The 21,763-nt window shown below is 40.0% G+C and overlaps 1 protein-coding gene across 4 annotated transcripts in view; it reads right to left on the bottom strand.

Moving 5' to 3' along the window:
• dnmbp (dynamin binding protein) overlaps window positions 1-21,120 on the bottom strand; it is a 49,112-nt gene extending 27,992 nt beyond the window's left edge. For 2 of the 4 annotated variants that reach the window (XM_082544179.1, XM_082544181.1), the window contains exons 1-3: window positions 20,482-21,120; window positions 3,202-3,356; window positions 1,914-2,036 (exon numbers count right to left, since the gene is read on the bottom strand). In XM_082544179.1, the coding sequence (XP_082400305.1) occupies window positions 1,914-2,036; window positions 3,202-3,346 (268 nt within the window). In that variant the 5' untranslated portion in view covers window positions 3,347-3,356; window positions 20,482-21,120. The remainder of the gene's footprint in view (window positions 1-1,913; window positions 2,037-3,201; window positions 3,357-20,481) is intronic. The other 2 variants (XM_082544180.1, XM_082544182.1) reach the window with 1 other exon arrangement.
• Window positions 21,121-21,763: the final 643 nt, after the last annotated feature.

Below are 21,763 nucleotides of genomic sequence, written 5' to 3'. Positions count from 1 at the left end.
CTCAAGTAAATTGCTTAATTGTAGCATTTTTAATAACCTGTTTTGGGTCTACACTGTCCCTAACATAGAACTGGAGAATCCGGGATTATGGGAATGTGGGTTGGATGGTGAGGAGTCATGGAGGTCACATTCCAAAGACCTGCAGCTCCACCTCCCATTGTGTCTGGGACCAAAACTGGCACACAGCCATCCTGACCGTGGAAATCATACTGGAAATGAACGCTTCAACTCTCGGATGGCCAGTAATGACTGTTTCCTATGTGTCCTCTACTATTTATGACAATACAAACATACACTGCACTGCACAAGTGACTACGGCTGATAATGGGCTATGATAAGAATCGAAGGCAAACACAATGATAAGTATGTAGGGATAATAAAAGAAAGCTGGGTGAATTATTAACTAATTATCTGCTACAGTTGGATTCAAATGCTTCAGCACGACCAGCAGTGATCAGCTACATGAAGTAAAAAAATTCTGTTGTTTAAAATCAGTTGAATTCTGAAAATCGTGAAGATCTTTCTTGTCATCACATGAATACTCACACACAACAAAACTGCCATCTCTCAGTAGTACACAGTAATTAAGTAAATAAGGAATTTGAATAGGAACTGATCATATAAAAAGAACAAGGAAAATAAAAACTGATCAAATAAGTCAGAGTATGAAGAACAGTGTGGTAAGATCACACAACAGAACATGGAAAAAAGGGTATTTTTTTTGTGTAGTCGCATGGGTTTTTACTGTTCTATAGCAACTCCCAGGGTGAAAGGTCACTTAATTCAACTACTTCTAAGGCTACTGCTACTACTAGCACTAATAACATTAAAAGTATGAAAAGTGTTACCAATATAAAAGATCTGTGCAAACATCTGTGCTGTCTGCCTGAGAGTGTTGCAAGTGACAAATCGTAAAAAAAGAAGAAAAAAAACACCACAATGAGAAACAGAAACATGCAGAGAAAACAAAAAAAATCATCATCTAGGGACGTTGGTTTAAATTTTGCCAATGAGGACATCTAGTGGCCAGTTCTGGAAATCAGCTTTGTGTTTTTATCATTTAAGCCCATCTCTTTTCTTTAAGTACATACAGCAGCTACCATCAAAAAATACCTGCTGGTTTTATGTTATATGAATAAAATTGGACATATTTAGTAATATTTCACTGGGCCTTGATCTTTGAGCATTGTGAATAAGAATGATCCGATCATGCTTACATGCAGAAAAGCACAATGAGCTGAATAGAGATACAATCTCTAAAGGCTGTATTGAGTTTCATATCTTTATTCTTTGTGCAAAATGGATGGACTACATTGACGGATGAATGCTTGTAACATATTGATATACATTAAGGTGGGGAAAAATGTACCCCAGCAACAAGGAATACTGTTATCTGATTGGCTGGTAGGTCGCTAATCCGCAAGAGCTATGACCTCCGTAGAGAAATGTAAGACTCCCCCATTCATTTCTGTCTAATATACTGAAATTAGAATCCACCAACTTAATATGCCTTTACACCTTAGTACAGCTTTAACCTTAATGTATACATGGAGTTCATACCTACCAGTCAATCAGATAACAGATTTTGAATTTCAAAATTCAAAATCTCATGGTAGGAATCTCAAAATTTTGATTTAATAACTTGAAATTTTGAGATAACTTAAACATTCTGACACAAAATCAGTTTACCTGAGTACTGCGACATCAACAAGTAGTGTTAAGCTAAGTGAGAAAACATGATTTGTTAGTATTATATGTAGCACTGTTTGCAACAAGTGTGTTAAGTCACAACAAGTTCAAAATCGCCTTTTTAAAGTATCAGACGACAAACCAAAAGCAGTCATTCACACTTTTGCTATTATGTTACAAGTCAGCACCGGCTGTGTGTGAGAGAGCATGCAGTATGTTCGTACCTCTCTTCAGGGACAGATTTCCTGGCTCTGCTGAGCTGAAATCATTAATGCACACATACAGTCTGTCTCCAGGCTTGGTGCTGGGAATGGTGACCTCTTCCACAAAGGTGCTGGGGAACTGACCTGAAGGAACAGATGTGAACATCATCGGTAAATTCATTAAAGACATCTCCTACAAATGCCTGAAATGTCAGGCAGTGACAACACCTTCCTGAATAATTCTTCTCTTTAGGGGTTGCCACAGCAGATCATGTGCCCCCAAATGTCCAAACCACCTCAGCCTTGCCTCTCCAACTTTGTCTCCAATCCACTCAACCTGAGCTGTCCCTACCTTTCCATCCCGCTCGCCCCAATGAAAAATCTTCACATCATCAGCTCAGCCTCCGGTCTTTTTGTCAGTGCCATCGTCTCCAAACCATCACACCAGATCTCACTACCAAACCTTCCCTTTCACTCTTGCTGCTATCCTTCTGGCACCCCATGAGCGCCTCATCTCCACCCACTCCAACCTCCTTCACCTCTCGTGTGTGCATTCCATTGCTCTGGATGGCTGACCCCACATATTTAAACTCATCTATCTTCACTACCTCTGTTCCCTGCAGCTTTGCTGTAACACCCATCTCACTTTTTTTTGTTGGCATTTTGCACACGTGTACAAAATATCAACAAATCCCATTTTCAGGATCAGCTGAACAAGCTATTGTTGACTTCCCCTCTGCATGAGCAGCGGTGTTTGACTGTTCGGCTTCTCTCACACATTAACACAGATCACTTCAGATCCAGGTTTACTTCTGGAACTCGAATTGATTAAGGTGAGGAGGTTTCCTGGTCAGAAGCTGCAGGATAAAGGGAACTCGCTAGCTGTGCATTCATCTGCACTATTCTCACACTGATGTATTGTGCTGCAAACCAGTCACAGAATTTGTGTTGTGCTCTTGTAGGTTAAACACTGTGTAATACCCAGTTTGGCTGGACACACAGGAAAGTTCAGGCATGTGTCAAAACAGATGATCACAAATAATCATTGCTACTTGATTATTTCCAGACTAGTTAATAATTTAAACCTCTCTGTTTCACCCTCATCAGTCATGAAAGTGTTAAGTTACAAACAGAAGAAAGGAGGATCATGTGCATGAGTGTGTGAATGTCAAAATAGCAATAAGTCACTAAAATTCCATGTAGCTTGTTTCCATGTTTAGTAACTCTTAGTAGGTGTCTCTATTTATCTTTATGGAAACCTTTATTCATGCAGGTCCCTCAACAGTAATAACGAAAACGGTCACTTTACCTGTAACGCCATCTTTGTTGCCGAGCAACCAGAACTCATCCACGACACTGAGCACCTCGATGACATCGCCAGTAAATAGTGGTAGCTCCTCGGAGACGCTGGGGAGAAACTCAAACACAGCGCGCACCACAGATCCTGCTTCCATTACTCATAACCTGCAGAGGCAGACAGAGAGATTTGAAAGGTCACTCTCAAACTAGTCCATGTACAACTTCAATTAAAAGGGTGATTCATTTAAAAAAAAAAAAAAAAAAGATCTACAGCCTCTGGGAGAGAGCTAGCCTTGGTGAAATAACAGCAAATGAAAGGGGAAGCGAGAGCGTGAGAAACCATCAATAGAAAGGAGACAGACAAGAAAGAGAAAGAGAAAAAGAAAAAGAAAAAGAGAGCCTCCATTTAGGAAGGCTGAAGGACATTCCTCCTCTATTCTCCTCTTTCTTTGACTTCTCCTGAGGAAATAAACATTGCAAAGGAAAGCAACAGCAGCTCAAACGGCACACTCCTTCCTTCGACTGGACGCTGTGTATCACAGAAATATGCAAACAGATTTTCTAGTGAAGCCAGTGAAAACCTGGATATGAGTCACAAGTTTAAGCTACTGTTTTTGTTTTGGGTATAATGCAGTGAACCTAGCATTTTACATGTTCTACATCACATCGACATAAAGCTTCACTCATCAGGCCTCAAATGATTAAAGATTTTGACATAATTATTATCATAATACTCTAATAAATAACCAAGCAGAAACCTCAATGGGAAAGAAACAAAATCACTGCGAAGGTTCCAAAACATCCCTCTGAGATTTTTTTCCCATATTGACATGACAGCATCACACAGTAGCTGCAGATTTGTTATCTGCACATCCATGATCGTAATCTCGTTTCACCAAATTCTAAAGGTGCTCTGTTGGATTGAGATTTAGTGGCGCTGTCATGTTTAAGAAACCAGTCTGAGGTTATTTAGTCTCTGTGACATGGTTCACTGAAGCCTTAAAGGGATGGACACCAAAAATACTCAGACAGGCATTTAATTGATGTTCAGCTGATACTAAGGGGATACTACACCAGTATAATAACTGGGTCAAATTTAACCAATTCAGCAATTATGTCTAATCGTCTCAACCTATGGTTGAAAAAGCACAACACACAGTGTTTGGATAATTAAATGCATGGATGAATGCATTTACAGCTTCTCTGTAACTGGTATATAATGAATTGTACTTCAGGTCACAGAGCATCAATATTCACATTTGTATTCTGTAGCAGACTTTTTCCAATTATCAGTAAAATGAGCAAATACCCAAAACATCCAAAGCCTTGTGTATCATTATCTGGAGACAGTCAGACTAACCACAGGTGGGGATAGACAGGCTGAAGGAGACTGGAAATGAGAGAAGAGGGCTGCAGTTTGTCACAGTGAAAGGGGTCTCTGTCTCTGAAAGGGGGGGGACAAGACCGTATCCCAGTTCTGTGCCACTGTCTCTGGAGAGAGATGCGGTCCAGATTATCCTGGATGTGGCGACGAGGGGAATAAAGGAGCAGATGACCAGCTGTTAAAAAAACAGAGGTTTCCTAAGCAACCGCGTCTATGGGCGTGTTCGGGTTATTGTCTCTTACACTGTTAAGGTTAACCAACACTGTTTTGCGTAACAAACATAACTGGTGCTCTCTGTGTGGCAGATCGTGAACTCAACACCGCTCAGCCATAAAGACCTCAATGAAACCTAAGCAGAGGCTGCAACTAATGAAAGCCAAAGGGAGAGGTCCAACCAGAGGCTTAAAACGGTGCAGGCAATGAAAAACAAATGGGCCGTTTAATCATTTATAAAGAACACTATGTTGTTCGGTGCTTATTATTATTTGTGCAGTAAACAGGCCACAGTAGTTCTAAAGAGAATGAGGAAGTAACCCAGATGACTCAAAAATCAGGCATACCTCATACAACAACACACCTATACATTCAAAGGCCATTTCTGGTGAACCACACAACCTCTGGCTGAGTTACAACATCAATCCAGGACTCCGTAGTCTACTCACAACTACAGGCCAGTGGCCACTCTTCAGTGTTGATGATGTGCACATCCTGGACAGGGAGGAACGCTGGTTTGAGCGCGGAGTCAAGGAGGCCATTCACGTGAAAAGGAAAAGTCCATCTCTGAATGAGGAGGGGGCCATCTTCCAATGCTGTGACTGCAGCCATTCCCCAACTCTATGTGAATGGTACTCATTGGTTGGTCATGACAATTTGCATATTAATGATCATGAAACTGACCGCTCGGCCCATTGTTAGCCAGCGGTGCTAGGGTCAGCCATTATGCAAATGTGCTGTTTATGGGGTTTGGGAAAATTGCAGTCAGCTGAGACTACATTAGTCATTTGGTTGAGTGACGAAATGTTTCTCCCACTGAAATCACACGAACAGATCGAGCTTCTGTGAACACTGCAGTCCCTGCTCTCTGTCTGTGTCACATCTGTATAAAAAGCTACGCGTACACACAAACAGAGGCCACAGATGACAGCTGCATTCACGCAACATTCAGCATCACGTTTCAGCAGTGCTGCAAATGAGTGAACTTAGTTTTTGTGTTTCTGAATTTAATTGTGGTCAAACAATTAGAGTATGTAACCGCCAACATCACTCCCTCTCATTAATCACTCTCTAGTTTGCTTGGTCACTGCTGCTGGCTCAGACGAAGAGTCCTGTCTTGAAAGAAATCTTTACAAAGAGCGATGAACAATTTAAATATCAAATTACTCATACAGTCTATACAAATATTCATTTTTTCTTGCTTTTTGAGTAAAAGAAAATATTAACGTCAGTAAGGATTTAAATATTTCTTTCATCAAGACCCGCTGTATCATTTAAGCGTTTCCTTAACTTCTTAAGCAGCATATATCGCCTCATAACCCCTGAAAAGACAGGACAACAGCAGCTGCATCTTCAACATCACAAGGATTAGACATGCCCTGACACGCACCTCTGAGGAATGGTTTCCATGAAACAATGAATGATACTGATCTATCGCACTCACAGCCTGATAGGCTGGGAGTAAATAAGACCAGTTCCTGTAAACAAATACAGACTGAATTTTGTGTCTGGTGAGTCAGAAATGAATAAATAAGAATTTATTTCCCTCCTAGAGTAAATGACACTAAATCATTAAAGGTAAGAGAGGTTTAAAAAAAGTTCTCAATGACACAGAACAAGAGTAGTCAAGCTAGTCACAAATGAAAACAATGCAAACTCAACTCAAACTTCGAACTTCAGTCGTTGAAGCGCTTTACAAAACACAAGTGAAACTATGAACCCACACCCAGCAGGGTTTTACAAAGCTCAGCCACTTCTGGCTGGTTTGTTACGTACAGTTGTGGTGTACAAAGTGTCCAATCCATTCTGATTGTGCTGAAACCTCCAAACCAGAAGTTGAAACAAAGCAGTCTGCTATTAAAACTCAAGATAAAATGGGTTGATGGTTTGGCATGTGTTCACGGTGTGAGAGTTTAAGTGTTTGCACTCGTGAGCAGTTTGCTCCTGGTTTGCTTAACGATAAATCATGAATCATGAAATATAAAACAAGTGTTTTGTAAACATTGAGCAAATTTCCCGTAATTTCTTTTTTTTTAAAAATCACCCAATGTGAAACACATGGGCGATCTTACCAGCAAAAGTCGTATTTGTTTATGTTAATGATATTCAAAGTCACATTATGCTGCTCAAATTGCATCTCCAACTGGGAGGAAAAAAGGTGATATTTACTCCTCGGTCTCTTAATCTTCAACCAGCCTGGTCTTGTCCATCATCGCAGCAAAGCTAACAACCAACACCCAGAAAGCCAAACCTCTTTCCTGCCACGGGTAAGTGGGATCTTGGATCTTTTTTGAAGTTAATCCTCAGATCCACGTCCAGCCAGACAAGCTTCTTAGTTTTATTTATGGGTACGTCAGTGTGTCAGCGGCCCCTGCCGCTTTTTCCACCGTGCCCTGGCAGATGAAAAAAGCTGCCTTCAGGTAGAAGTTTTCCAGCAGTACAGCAGAAGCATATAGCAACTGACCACAGTCTGAATGAAATTTGAAGCAGTTCACATAAAAATAAGCTTTTATGTATATCACACAGAAATTCCACTCCTGAAATGCTGTTGATAAGAAATATAAATGGTTGTGCCGTCGCTAAACGCAGTACTAAATATTTCACGCAAGTAGCACTGTGAATATTTACTACATTAATGAATATTATAACGATGCTTGAGCATGACTACAATCTTGTTTATTGGCTCTGTTACAGGTAAAAAGGTTGCATGAAGCACACAAGAAAGAAATTTTGTACAGTTCTGGGAGGTCGACACATTTCTTCACAGCCGTCCTCTTTGTGTCACTTCACAAGTCTTCACATTCCAAAAAATACCCTGTGTTGCTTTAGGCGAGGGAGCTGACGGTGCATGCATGATGCAACGCACTGATCAGTATTTTCATACTGATGCAAAGCAGCATTGCACAGAGTTTACAAGCAAGTTGGCAGTTTAACACTGGCTAATGTGTGATCCAAGTGCAGCGGCTATTTGTGTTGTCATATGCAAATCTGTCAGGTTATAGTTAAAAAGGTTCAGGGCTCCAGTTCCTAGGAAAAAAAGGTTTAAGCCAAAATCAAATATCTTATTAACTTCAGATATTAGAAGCAAGAAAATAAATCTATCCCTCTATCTATCTATGTGTGTGTGTCTTAGGGCTGCCACAAACGATTATTTTGATAGTCGACTAGTCACCGATTATTTTTGCGATTAGTCGACTAATCAGATCATCATCCATTGGACGTACAGCTTATTGCACCAGCAGCATCTGGTCTTATATAACTATCATTAGCTTACAGCTTGAAGTGTTTGTGCTAACTAAAAATAAAGACAAGATGGTAGTTTATTAATTTTTAATGAAATTTGCAGATTGTTTCGGTGAAGTTTAATAAACTCCTTGCTTTCTAAAATATAACAGGACACCGGAGTATATTCTCCAGCATCTCACACTTCTGATAATCAGCTGTCTGCTTGACAGTTTTAGCTGTGCAAAAACTATACCTTTAATCTCAGCCAAACCGATTTACTCAGGAACAAATAAAATACTGAAAAAAGCCAAACAATAACATTTAAGTTATCTAAGTGACTTATATATATGTTTAACCTGACTAGCGAAAGACGGCAGTGGGTTTGAAAACGATTTGCCGGGAGTCCGGTGTTCTCACGGCTCTAGTTAGCCTTGCCCCCGCCTAGCTAACGAGCTAGTGGGTAACAGACGTCTCCGAAAACGTCGGAGCGCTTTTGAAAATATGTGGTGTCTTGATAAACTGAGCAGATATTTGAGGTTTACACAGCTACATTCTCGCCTGAAAATATGTTAAACGTTTATTTTGTGACCCAGAAAGAATAATAAGAGTAAAGTTAAAACTAACTAGCTGCCGCCATTGTTGACAACTGCGCTGGGCTGCGCTATGAATTCTGGGACACAGCTTCTTCTTCTTCGGGGTTTAACGGCAGCTGGCATCCTTGGACATGCAGTGCTGCCATCTTCTGTTTCAGTCCGTTATTACACTCTTAAATCCTACTACTCATTCCTGCGTCCTTTGTGATCTTACAAAGCTTCAAACGATGCGTCGACTATTAAATTAGTCGTCGACGATTTTAATAGTCGACATAATCGTGACTAGTCGACTAATCGTGGCAGCCCTAGTGTCAATCAATATCAACACAACAGTCCCCAGACATGCAATATTGCAAACTTTAGAGTAGAAAGAGTGAAATACCACGACAACTACTACATTTAACCTTTTTTTTATACAGATAGTCCCACTGAGATTCAATGTCTTATTTACAAGAGAGTTCTGTTTCAGACACGCATAATAAAATAATAATAAATAAACTGATAAAATCAAACTATTCCAGAAGTGGAAAACTTTGTTGATTGCATAACATGCCTCTAACACCTTAATTAGGCCCAACTTTCAATTTGTCTTATTCCTTTAAACACCTATAAATAAGCAACAGATTTACTAAGGAAACAAAATTACTGTGTGGCAGAAAGCAGTGGAAAATTCTGTAGGCATTCTGACAATGCACACGTTTTTTAATCAAATGCAGCCAGTTCATTTCAGCCATCATCATCAGTGCAGTTCACAAAGATCAGTGCAAAAGCAGGTCACAAATTACTACATCTGATGAGGTTACAAGTAAACAACTCACAATAACAGTACTCAGCTGAATAACTTCAACACAGTTGTAGTTATTACACACAGGTCCACTGTATAAACCTACATATATCTGCCTATTACACCCAACCTGTTGGATGTGTAGAATAAAACCTTAAAACATAATCTGCAATCAGATCCTGGGCGAGTTTTGGTGAATGAACTTACTGTTGATGTGTCACGTGAATAAATGTGTGAGTTGTTTTAAGTCTTAAAGCATTTGTTAAAGTCAAAGAAAGGAATCTTACTCATAGTCAGCTATGGGCAACTAAAAGGGGGTAAATGAAAGTGATGTTGCAGAGCTCTGTGTGTATGCACTCGTAAATAAAGATGCTGCTAAATACAGACAGAGCAAACACAGAGGCTTTTGTACTTTCTGAAGTTTTCATTATAGACCGCTCTGTAGAAAAGTGAACTGAAACCTGAAACATTGCGAACGACTCTGCTCGCTGTAAAAAAGTAACTTTGCTGCTTGTAATATAACCATGGATTAAATGCTTCTTGCATGCGGGAACTATTCTCCATCCCTCCACTTTACTTTCTGCTCTGTTAAAATACCAGAACATTGGAGCGTCCACACAGGTAGCAACCACGAACAGGATAAAAGGTGGACTTGATGACTGCTACATCATCCACTGGTTTCTGAAATTTCGTTCTAAAGCAAGATTAGCATTTTAAAACACATAAGAGCTGTACAAAGTAAACATTGAGGTGGCTTCTAGGTTAAAAAAACAAAAGACCAGCAGAAGGCGATTGCTGTGATTGCCATCTCTGGTCCTACTGAAGTCTATGAGAAAACAGGTTACCGTCTCAACCTCTGTAACCACTTTCCTGTTGAGTTTATGGGCTCATTCACACATTTTTGGGTTATATTGAACAAAATATTGAAAATGAGAAAATTATTTCTATTTTTAAAATCTTGGTCGCACCATGTTTTTAACTCGGGTTTTTCCTGAGTTACAAAACCAGATACTCACTGGGTAAAAACTTGTCCGTCACAAGTAAGGAGCCAATGAGCGTACAGTTTCAGTCAGACCTGCCTTTCTCACCACATCCGTTATTATTGTAGCCAACATGGTGATGACAGAAACGCTCATCTCGAGGGTTCAAAACAGGATTTCAGACACCAATAAGCGACGTGGCAGTAGCTACATCCATCTTTTATACTTTCTGTGGAAACTAAAGCAAAGCTTTGATAAAGCACTAACAGCACTGAGCTATCAACCTGTGCTAATCATCATTATTACACAAATAAAATCAATTATATTAATATCAGTATTAGTGTTTTTGATATAATTAGTTAAGAAATATGGAAAACATAACATATATTCCCATATATAATATAAGGCAAAACTTCTTGAAGCTCTCAATTAGGGCTGGGCCATATCATACCGTTCACGGTAATACTGTTATAATGTTGGGCAACGATAATATGGGTAAAACACGCGTGTGCAGTGCCTTTGTTTTCATACACACATGGCAGAAAAAGCATGGCAGCGATGCAGAATGAGAAGGGCGAAAGCGGATCGTTGAATGAAACGGATGAACCAGAATTGGTTTGTAAAAATGCTCCAACTTCAGTGGTGTGGGACTGGTTTGGCTTTCGTCCGTCAGATACACAACAAAGCACTATTTTTGGTAGAGCATGCTAGCGGGCCGTCGTTATTACCGTGTTTTTTGGAAAATATGGCACACTTTTTCTGAAAATCGACAGTGCCCCTTATAATCCCGTGTGCCTTATGTATGAATTCTGGTTGTGTTTACTGACCTCGAAACGATTTTATGTGGAACACGGCCCTTGAAAATCTGTCAAATGTTTCAGTACGACTTTGCTAAGCTACGAAGCCACACCGCTTGATGGATTGTCGGAGCATTACGACTACCGTAGGCAGGAGCCTCGCGGAGTGATACGTACTGTGCTTCAACATAATTTTACCGTATTGTGTGTGTATAACCTCTTTTTAAATTTTGCGGATATTATACATGGTCATGCTGAGGATATGTCAGCCAATTTCCACTGGAAATGCCTTTTGGTTAAACTGTCAGCAAGGATTTGCATTTGCACTGTTAAATTTCTGTATAACTTTAAAGCACATAAAACAGCTGCTTGTTTAAGTGAAAATACATTGATGGGGGTTTTTGCTCCAATAAAGTTGTGGAGTTGTAAAGTATTTTGTCTAGTGTCAATTATATCGTCAGTTATATCGTTATCGCAAATGTTTTCAAATGTATATCGTGATAAATATCTTTGGTCATATCGCCCTGCCTCAGTCACAATAAGCCCCAGCTGTACTATAAAAACACTCCCCAGCCGGCCTGTTTGGTGTCATCTCAGCTAATTATTGCTCATTTTACTCATCAGGCCAGTGTCATATTTTCACCAAAAACAGCAGACCACTCATCCCAACAATGAAAAACACAGAAAGAATGCCGGGATACTCCTTTATTATGTTCCCTCAGTTTCAAATACCAAAACAACAACACATTTAACATGTCTAATAATCAACATGCTGGTCGTTTCTTCCCCCCGACTTTGTAAAAGAATAACGCACTTCAAGATGTCAGTGACTCATCCTGACTCACAACACAGAGAGCTGAGGATTATTTTTCCTGGATCTGAATGAAAGAAAAATAAAACAAGAGTGAAAAAACAAAGTCGCGTCAGGGGGGGGAAAGGCATGTCCGGAGAAAATAATTTCAACCAAAAAGACAGGAGACCTGTGCTGGATGGTAACAGATTACATTTTAACTTTAGAAAATACCCACAACAAAACCCACAGAAAGCTAGAAGCCATCGACACGTGTTCTTTTTATTATGCGTTCATTAATGATATTGACTGTAACGTGTTAGGCGTTAACCCAAAGCAATAAAATGCCTCTTTGTAAAGTACAAGGGCCATTTCACAGAGTGGAAGATCCTCACTGAAGACCTCATCTTTCCATTATGATTTATGAGGTCTTGATAAGCACTTGGACTTGCATTAAAGCTTAATATCAGGTTTATATACATCTTCACAGTAAACACAACAGTACATAATGATTATTTCAGGGAGAATGAAACAGCTTCATTGGGACTAGCGTGTGTCACTTGGCACCGTCCTGTAGAAAGTAACAGGATTACGACAGACAGCTAAGTCAACAGCTGACACACACACACACACACACAGTGTAAACATACACACACTTCACAGCTGACACGTCGCACAATGAACCTACTGTCTGACCTGGGACATGGCCCTGAAACGTCTTCACCTTTTAGTAAACTCTGTCTGTCTGCATGTGTTTAAGAAAAATAGATTAACACAATTTAATTCTTTATGGTTTTTTTCCGTTTGTTTCATTTTTTTAAGAGAAATGTCAGTAATATAACTAAAAGTAATATTGAGCATGTCGGAGACAAAATTTGATTTGTAAATAACGCACTGAGGTATGTGGCGTTTAGAATAGAGGATGAAGGACGCATGTTTTTATCTGTTCCAGAGGCGCGCTTCCTCCCGGTTATGACTTACTGGGAGAAAAAAATGAGCGTTGGTCGATTTACAACCATCAAGCTAACAACAAGCTCTTAATGAGCTAAACCTCAAAACTCAAGACAAGATTAATGCTGTCTTTTGGATTAAAGCTGTGGCATCCACTCACTAATAAAAACCAGCATTTGCTGTTGTCTAGAGTTCGGAAAAGCCATAACTGAAAATGATTGCATGTTTTTTCATTCTGGAGATCAAACAGTGAGTTGATTGTTCAGGAACCAATCAGCAAAGGAATCACTAATGAGAACAAAACTGTGTAGCTGCAGCTGTTACGCTCCATAACTGCTTTTTAACGACGCGAAAGGTGTTCAACGCGTTCTTACAACTACATCAGTTCATCCGTCTTTGCCACTGCTGCGTGGCATCTCGAGTTTTTCCCTGCACACAGGTATCCTCCAGCTGAAGCAGTGACTCAGTGTGAGACCACAGTGGAGGAAGTGGGATCTGCTGACTGCCTGTATCTTTTATTTGAACGAACTCTGATGCCAACAATAAAGCCGCTGCCTCATTATCTACGTGCCTTCCAGGACAGGGCTTGCACTGACGCGTGACCTCTGTGCCATTCATCCTATTCAGACATATTAAAGTGGCAGGCTGGCACGTGCCTGTGCAACCCACAAACGCACACTAACGCACTGTTAGAATCCTCTGGAGTTGGCTGGGCGTCTTTTCATTGAGTTTGTTTACCGGGGACTCTGGCTGTGCAGCAGTGCAGCGTGCTTCCATCCAGAATGCTGAGTCCAGCGAAACACATTCACCCCGAAACAGCATAATCAAAGCAGGTGGACTGTTCTAGATATTTAAAAAAAGAAATACTGGGACATCTGCTGTCTCGCTTTTGGCCATCTGGTCTTTCAGCACATAGGATGGAGGGAGAGAAAGAGATGGCCTGACAGTTGTCAACACAAGTCATGTGGTTTTATGGCCATGTGTTTATAGAGTGAATGGCTCTCAGGCCTCCTGTGGGGTGATGACATGACCAATTGAGATATCAGTGGAGTTTTATTTTAAACAAACAAAGACCGGAAGCAGAGCGTAAACATGGGATTATTTAGTTTACGATATTATAATGATTGATGGTCTAATCTATGTTATATTCCATGTCTGCTTTATAAAATATCAGTCATAAAAATGTCTGAAAAATTAAAAAAAAAATGTCAAAGTACAAAAATATAATGTTTGCTGATTGTTTTTCTAGCAGTCAACTTATGCACATGCATGCATAAAAAGCAGCTCGCATTGCTCTAAACAACAAATAAAAAGGGCACAGAAGAAATAGGAGCGCAGCCTTGCTTTACAATGCATTTCATCCAGATGAGGCAGCACTTCCATGGCCTCAGCCAGCTGCATGTAGAGAACACATCTGGCGAGCTGATTCAAATGACCGCAGATGCCAAATTCTTGTTTAAATATTTGGCGGACCCATGTTGCTCTACTCAGACATGTGAGCAGGCCCCAGTGACTACACAGAGAAAAACGGCAAAAGCATCCAAACCTACTAGACAGCATGTTAACATGCCAACTTTGCATATCAGTACAAACAATTTCTACAGTAGAAAAAAAACTCTTCCTTTTACTTCTAATCATACTCAAGTTAAGTGTAAAGGGTGAAGTAATATACAAGGCATCATGTAACGTAAGTATTTTGGACACATAAATACAAGAACAGAATGATAATGGTAACAATATGACAGAGCCAACTAGATTTTCACTAGTCTAATACAGAGGCCTAGATACTGGTTGGCAACCACCGTCAAAAAATGTATATTCCGTGATGCAAGGAGGTATATGCTGTGCACAGAAACATCTTGTAATCTTGCTTTGATCATTAGATCGCAGCGGTCACCATTAGCTTGCACGGAAAGCACCAAAAAAAGCAAACATTATGCCTCACTGTTACCACCAACACATTTCTAAAGGTGCAACTTTTACTTTGAAGGCAAATATTCAAAGATTCCACTTTGAGTCGCACTTTCTCAAGTTTAAATACTGCTCGGCTACTAGTTCACGAGTGTTTGCTGACAAGTCAGTGTTTGCCATGCAAACTACAGGCAGCTGTGGCAACGACTGCTAACGACTGTCAGTAACCTACACCGGCCACTCATGGTTGGTGATTAATCGTTAACAGATGTTTGGAGGGTATCTCCGATACCGACGTAATGTTCAGGAAGAAGAAAGTCACTAAGCTATTTCTGAAAATGTAACAAACTGATTTAAACTGAAAATGCCTTTAAACTATAATTATTGGAATTAACCATCATGGTGTCACCAACTTGTTTTTAGAAAACAAATGTGATTAGATTGAAACTAGTCATTGAGACCTTGAAATAATTAGGGAAGGTGTCTCCCGAGGTATAGAATTAAGTGAGTATGTCATAGGTCCCCCCTGGCCTTTAAAACAAATGCAGGCACTTCTCCACCTCCTGAAGCCATGTCATTATTTTATAGATCTTCTGCAGTTTACTCCTGGAGACCTGTGCATTATGCTGTTTATCTTAAACATATCATATCTGTCTGAGGACTGTAAAATTACAGTATTACGCAAAAATATCCTCTGGTTAGCAAAACATACTGCAATACAAAGCAGCTCTTACTTGCTTTCTTTCCTAACAGTTAACTGGGTCATGGTAAGACAAGCCCATCTATGGTGCTTTTCATATCAGTCATCTTCCACACCTATGTTTTCCAGCAGTGCAGCCAACCCAGTCTTGTTTATAAATCCTCTAGATACCAAAATCTTCTGCAGTCAATTATTTTGGACACAATGACAATTAGTATTTCACTTATTTACTTGATTTCAAATGCCCATTATGGGGCTGGTAAGGTTAAAGCTATGAGGAAAGTTCAAGTAACATTGCAAGTGTTGCTGCTGAATGTAGGGAAAAACCCTGGGTGGAAACACTCTTTTTTGGCTCATCCATAGAGCCAGATCCACCTCCACCTCCACATTTTCATTGAGTTTGCTTTCCTGCATCTCTGCAGCTTAGCCAGCGCACAAACATTCCACAAGGGAATGCAGTTATTTTTCAGACTCCACTTCATCCTGACTACTTTTTTCTTTCCTCCCATGACTCACTCCACTCACATAGTTGTCCTTCCATTCCTTTCTAAAGCCTACACGTGTTGAATATCAATGGCTTGCATGACACACACACACACACACAGGGTGGAACTGTTCGTTTGCATAAACATTTCCACACTGAGCAGCACAGCTCAGACGACTGCACTCAGAGAGCCGAGGCCTCGTTGTCATAGATACAAGAGATGTGTTTGGATGGCAGAGGGTTTTTCCTGAGAGGACCCCAGAGGTACCCGAGGATATGCCGCACCCTTAAAACATGGATGACTCCTAATAGCTTGCATATGAGCTGTTACATAACATGTCTTTCCTCAGGGATCAAACCATGACGTGCCAGCAGAAAAATTATAAATTCATGGAGGGTGAAACCTTTCACATGTTCTCTCCAAACTTTTACACAATTCGGGGTGAACTGAGGACACTGCGAGAGACTTCCAAGATGGCGATTTCTAGCCTTCTTTAACGCGTTTTCCTTACGGGGCTTGATGTTTGTTAATTATATCTTGGGATAACTTTTACTGGGACTGGCCTGGAATCATCTGGGCACAAAACTGAAATACCAGCCTTGTAGGAATTTGGCACAAATTCTGCCAAAAACACTGAAGCGTGAACCACACCTATCTTTAAATCACTGTGCAATGACAAGAAGATATTTGAGAAAAATGAACATGGTTGCATGAAACAGGATGTAAAAGCTCAACAAAGCTAACGATGAGTCATAGAAAGAAAAAGTACAAGATGTAGCTTTACTCAGAAGTAAAGTAAAGGTCTATAATTGTAATGTCTGCCAGCTATCAAACTGAGCAAATCACTCAGCCTTGGTGAAGTTTTGAGTTTCTTTTGTTTAGTCTATCACATTACAAGTAAGAAAAACTTCTGTCAGTCTCTCCGCCTCGGTGACTGTCCCAACTTGTCTGTTAGATTTAAGCTTTTTTGTCAACAATGTGTCTTATTGTGCCAACATAACTGGCTCGTATGAACACGAGCAGGCCTTAATTTACTTAGTTCCCTCTTCCAAAACATGCATGCTTAAGTTCTTCCTTTGGACACTTCACTTTTTTTTTTTTTACCGGTACATCAAGTCCAAAATAACTAACCGTTCTCATCATTAAGCCAACCAAACCAAAACTGTGCTGCCAACAAAGACTGCGAGCGATGCTGTCATTGTTAAGGTGTGGGAAATACCTTGTCTTGGAAGTGATGGAATACTTTGTAATCGGAAGAAAAAATGGAATTCCCCATGCTTTCTTAAGTTACTTTTACTTTTGCTACTTGTCCTTCGGGATACTGTGCAGCAGCTGTTGAGTGCATTTTATTGTTTGTAACAATCATAATAATGTATAACATTTGTGCTGCGTGTAATACAAGCAAACTGAGTCAAACATCTCAGGTTTCTTTGCTGATATAGGATCGTGCTGCCAGTATTAATAATTTAGTGTGCAGGAAGTTTCTGTGCATCCAAAATTGTGACTGGATGGTAAACACAAAAAGAGGGCAAGATAACAGAAACAGATACCTAAAATTTCATTAAAGCTAGTAACTTTTTGATTTCAGTTGGATTACAATGTTTGACAGATGTGTGTCACTGCCAAAGCAGTGCGATTGCTAACCATGAGGGTATAATACAGAAACTGAAGCAAAGACTACAGATACTCTGACTGACTGCCAGTCGATGGTGTGAGTCTACATGTGCACATGACTTTACTACTGTGTTAAAAATGTCAAAAGTGCAAAACCGAAATAACATAACCATTTTTGTTGCTTATGCTCATGCAGATATGGAGCAGAATAAAACCACAAACACCAAAGATGGCGATAAACGAAGATTCAAACATCACCAACCCAGCAGAGCGAATCCATGTTGATAAGTTAGTCTGCACGGTCAAAGTAAATACATACATTGTCCTGCAAGAGACATGCAGAAATAAATGGTGCACAAGAGGGAACTAGTTAATCTATCACTCTACCCATTAACTCACTGTAAAAGCATGCACATCAGGAAATAGACACATTAAAATTGAAAGTACAGTTACGCTCTTGTAAACACTCTTTGCTTATTCATAAATGTAAATATTCTGTTTGTTAAGCAGTTAGTGGGATGTATATGTACAGAACTGATCTCCAATGACAAACCCACCATGGGGCCCAAAGAGTGTATAAAAGTTGATACAACCTCCGACCCTAAAGTCAATGTGAAAGTGCCAGGAGTGACCAGTTGAGGCGACTCTTCTGGTTGCAAAATGAAGTCAGTTTGTATACAAATCTGTCACGAACCTCCTTATGATCTCAGTAAACACTCTCCTAATGAGTTCATGATCTCAATTACCAATTTAACTCAACATGAGGCTCTATTCGTACATTATGCTGTAGGTTGTAGCTACCCTGTAAAGAACGGGTCATGTCCGTATCAGCACGCAGTGTCTTCAGTTTCTCATCCAGATCCAACTCTTTACTTGTTCACTATTTAGTTGTACACAAAATGCTAAGGAGCCGCTTGCTTAGTTTTTCTTTACTTTCAACTTTCTTCTTCACAAGGGGTCGCCATAGAAGAAGCGCCATGTGTTTTTACACCAGCTTCCCCACCTGATGCAATCTCCAGGAATTAGGTGAATGTGTTAACCATCACACTATTGGGCTCTCTTTATTTCGGTAAGGTTTGTAAAAAAAATGAACAGATTAGCTACGCATTTGCAACAATATTGATACAAACAGTGCCATCCTCAAGTATCACGGGTGCAGATAGGCAGGCACACAGCCCCTCCCCTCACTAGCAGCTGAACACATGAACAATTCACAGCACTAAACAGCTCTTTCTGGGGTACTTCGAAAGGTCAGTAAAGCTCTGTTTCAAAAACACTTGGGTATTTTACTGTAACTTGGCTGTTGCACAGGTTAACACCAGCTGTTTAACCATTAGCAATTACCCAATAGCCACATTAGCCATCTGTTAGTATTATACAAAACTGACTAGCAGCTATGTATAATAATAAAACAATAATGTAAATGTTGGAGACAGGCAGCAATCAAACCTCAACACTCCTACCTATCAGTAACGTCTACAGACAGCATTAATTTACCAAAAACAAAAAATGTTTGTGTTGAAAATATGTTACGTTTCTTTTGAAGTCCAGAAAAATCTACCAGCTAGAATTTAGCATCTAGACAGAAACAGCAGCAGCCTACTTTACCAACTCTATTTGAGTAACGTCAACAAAAAACATGGTGCCAAGTCACAAGAAACACAGCACTACCTCAAACCAGATAAAAAATATTCTCACACTTTACACTTAACGTTACTATATATTATTTTTTCATTACATCAGACAACTAAAAAGTGTGCTATGATGTTACTGGGGGGTTTTTTTGTTTACGACCTTAATTTTTTGTTCTCAGTTTACCCTGTTATCATCTTGAAAACAGTACTGAGAATCAAGTGTTTTCCTGTGAAGGAAAGCTTTTGTTACAGAAAAAGCTATTGTTTAGTGGACTATTGTTATTCTGTCTGCAGAGAAAGTGGCAGAGAAAGCTACATGTTCATGGTAAATTACTAGGATGGTAATAAACAATGACCAGATCGGTTTCCTTTTTAAATATAACCCTAAAACACCTCATTTATGTGAAATAACAATATCATATTTTTTGTTAACTTGAAAACTGGTATCATGACTGGTCCACCATATACAGCACTGTTTGTCTCGCGCTCAGATCTGATTATTTCTAAGTTATCAAACTTTTATCCACAAAGATATCTGCAAAGTTACATTATTGCCATTATATACATATCGATAAATGACCAATATCGCTAATCTCGGAAGTATGTGATGTAACATTGAAGATCCCGTGCACTTACGTCAGACCACAATGTCGCCTGCGGTTCTCGTTTTGAGGACATCTGTTTACAAAATCACAATGTGTGTGATGACTTCATTGAAAGATCAAGAAGAAATCCCCCTTCACTTTAACGCTAGTCAAGAGTTGGGGGGTAAATCACTAATGCTATATCCTCTGAGGTGATGGAAACACGGTTGTGTGTGTGTGTGTGTGTGTGTGTGCTGATCTCGCTCACATGGCATAACAACTGACAGCGACGACCACAGGTGACAGACAGACAGCGGGGGGATTATTTAGTCTGCAGCACCTGTGTTTACTGCCATCACTCATTCAGCTCACGTCAGTAGTCCGCTGGAGTAATAGCTGCGTATTAACACACCGTAGGACGTGTCTGCGGACTGTCATGTATGGGGTACACCCCAAAAGTGCCGCTATTAGAGCGCACACTTCAATGAACAAATTGTAAAAGTCTCAGGTCTAGTAGAGAAAAAACTGATGTCGTGGCTATAGACAAAAAACCGCGTATTTCTATGTAACTGAACCCCGGTGCTTATAAACTTCGACTGGCACCGTGTAGCAGTCAACGTTTGACTTTCAATGCGCTTTGCTTACCTTTTGGGACCAGGCCGTTAGATCCACTCAGACTAGATACCCAACTTCTCGAGCCTGGTGATGTGGTGCGGTGTTGGCGGAGTTGCCCTTCTCCACGACACCGCAACTTTTTAACAGCTACGCGTCCCACAGCCTCGGAGCTGTGCGCCGAGTCATTATTTCCTAGAAGAGCTGTGTGGTTTTGTTTGCGAAAGGCATTAAAACATGTTGACACGCAAGAAGCGGTCCGGCTGTGGTCCTCTGCGGGTGTCGATGTAATCAGCTGTCATCACATTAGCCACGAGAAGAGCCGAGCTGCTCTGCGCCTCTCCTCTCCATGCTTACACACTTTCAACGCCACCCACTTTTCCCGAACAGACCCGCGGCTGGCTCGGCTGATGCCTGACTGAAAAGATTTGAGCAACCTGGCTACTTTTACTCTAGCTTTATATGAAGTTTTTCAAAAGTAGTGTTAGAAGAGTATGTATGTGTGCACTGTTATTTATTCAAAAATGAATAGATTAGTATATACGTGATAACTACTGGGGCCTGTTTCAGTGCAGAAGCCCATTAGCTTACGTTATGCTATCGCATACACATCTTGATATTTTTACTCCTAAAATCAGCTAAAGTAGCTTGGCATGACTCATATTTCAAATATTTATAATTTAGCAGCCCCTAGGTTAATCCACTGTATAAAGCAACCTTAGAAACTTGGCTTAAAATGGTGCTTTTAGGCCAAGTTTCTTGTGATTGGTTACTCTTCCAAAACAGAAGGTTTAAACAGTACATGGGTGCAGCTGGTTATTCGCTGTCTTTGACATCATATAGGAGAAAAAAATTGCAGGAAACTCAATGTTTGAGGAGCCTGAATATTCTAACTTCATGATCCGAAATTTGGGGCCTTTTTATCATTTGCATCCAGTATTGTATTTTATTACTCTCTATATGTCTCTAGATCACTGAAAATTACTTCGACCTGGGCCATTTTTACATATGACACATTATTATTAGACAAGAACAGAGAGCATCCAGTTTTGTTCTGTTTTTTCAGTTATCAGTCAACTGGCTGATTACAGTTTTTCAAATGTAATCCACTAGAGTGGCTCTCTAAATTTTAAAATCTTTAATTCTGTTTAATTTCAGGGTCTTCTTGGACTAGCATAGTCAATATTTTTGTAAACCATGTATCCAAATGTTAGAATTTGCTGCTTAACCTAGTCATTTTAATCAGCTTTAATAATACAGTCACATGTTGCTTGTAGAAGCCCTTTGAGAGACAGAACAAACCCGTTTACAAGCA

The sequence above is a fragment of the Aulonocara stuartgranti genome (genome assembly GCF_965226115.1).
Source record: "Aulonocara stuartgranti genome assembly, chromosome: 8".
NCBI lineage: Eukaryota > Metazoa > Chordata > Actinopteri > Cichliformes > Cichlidae > Aulonocara > Aulonocara stuartgranti.
This window is presented reverse-complemented; position numbering and strand designations above follow the sequence as displayed.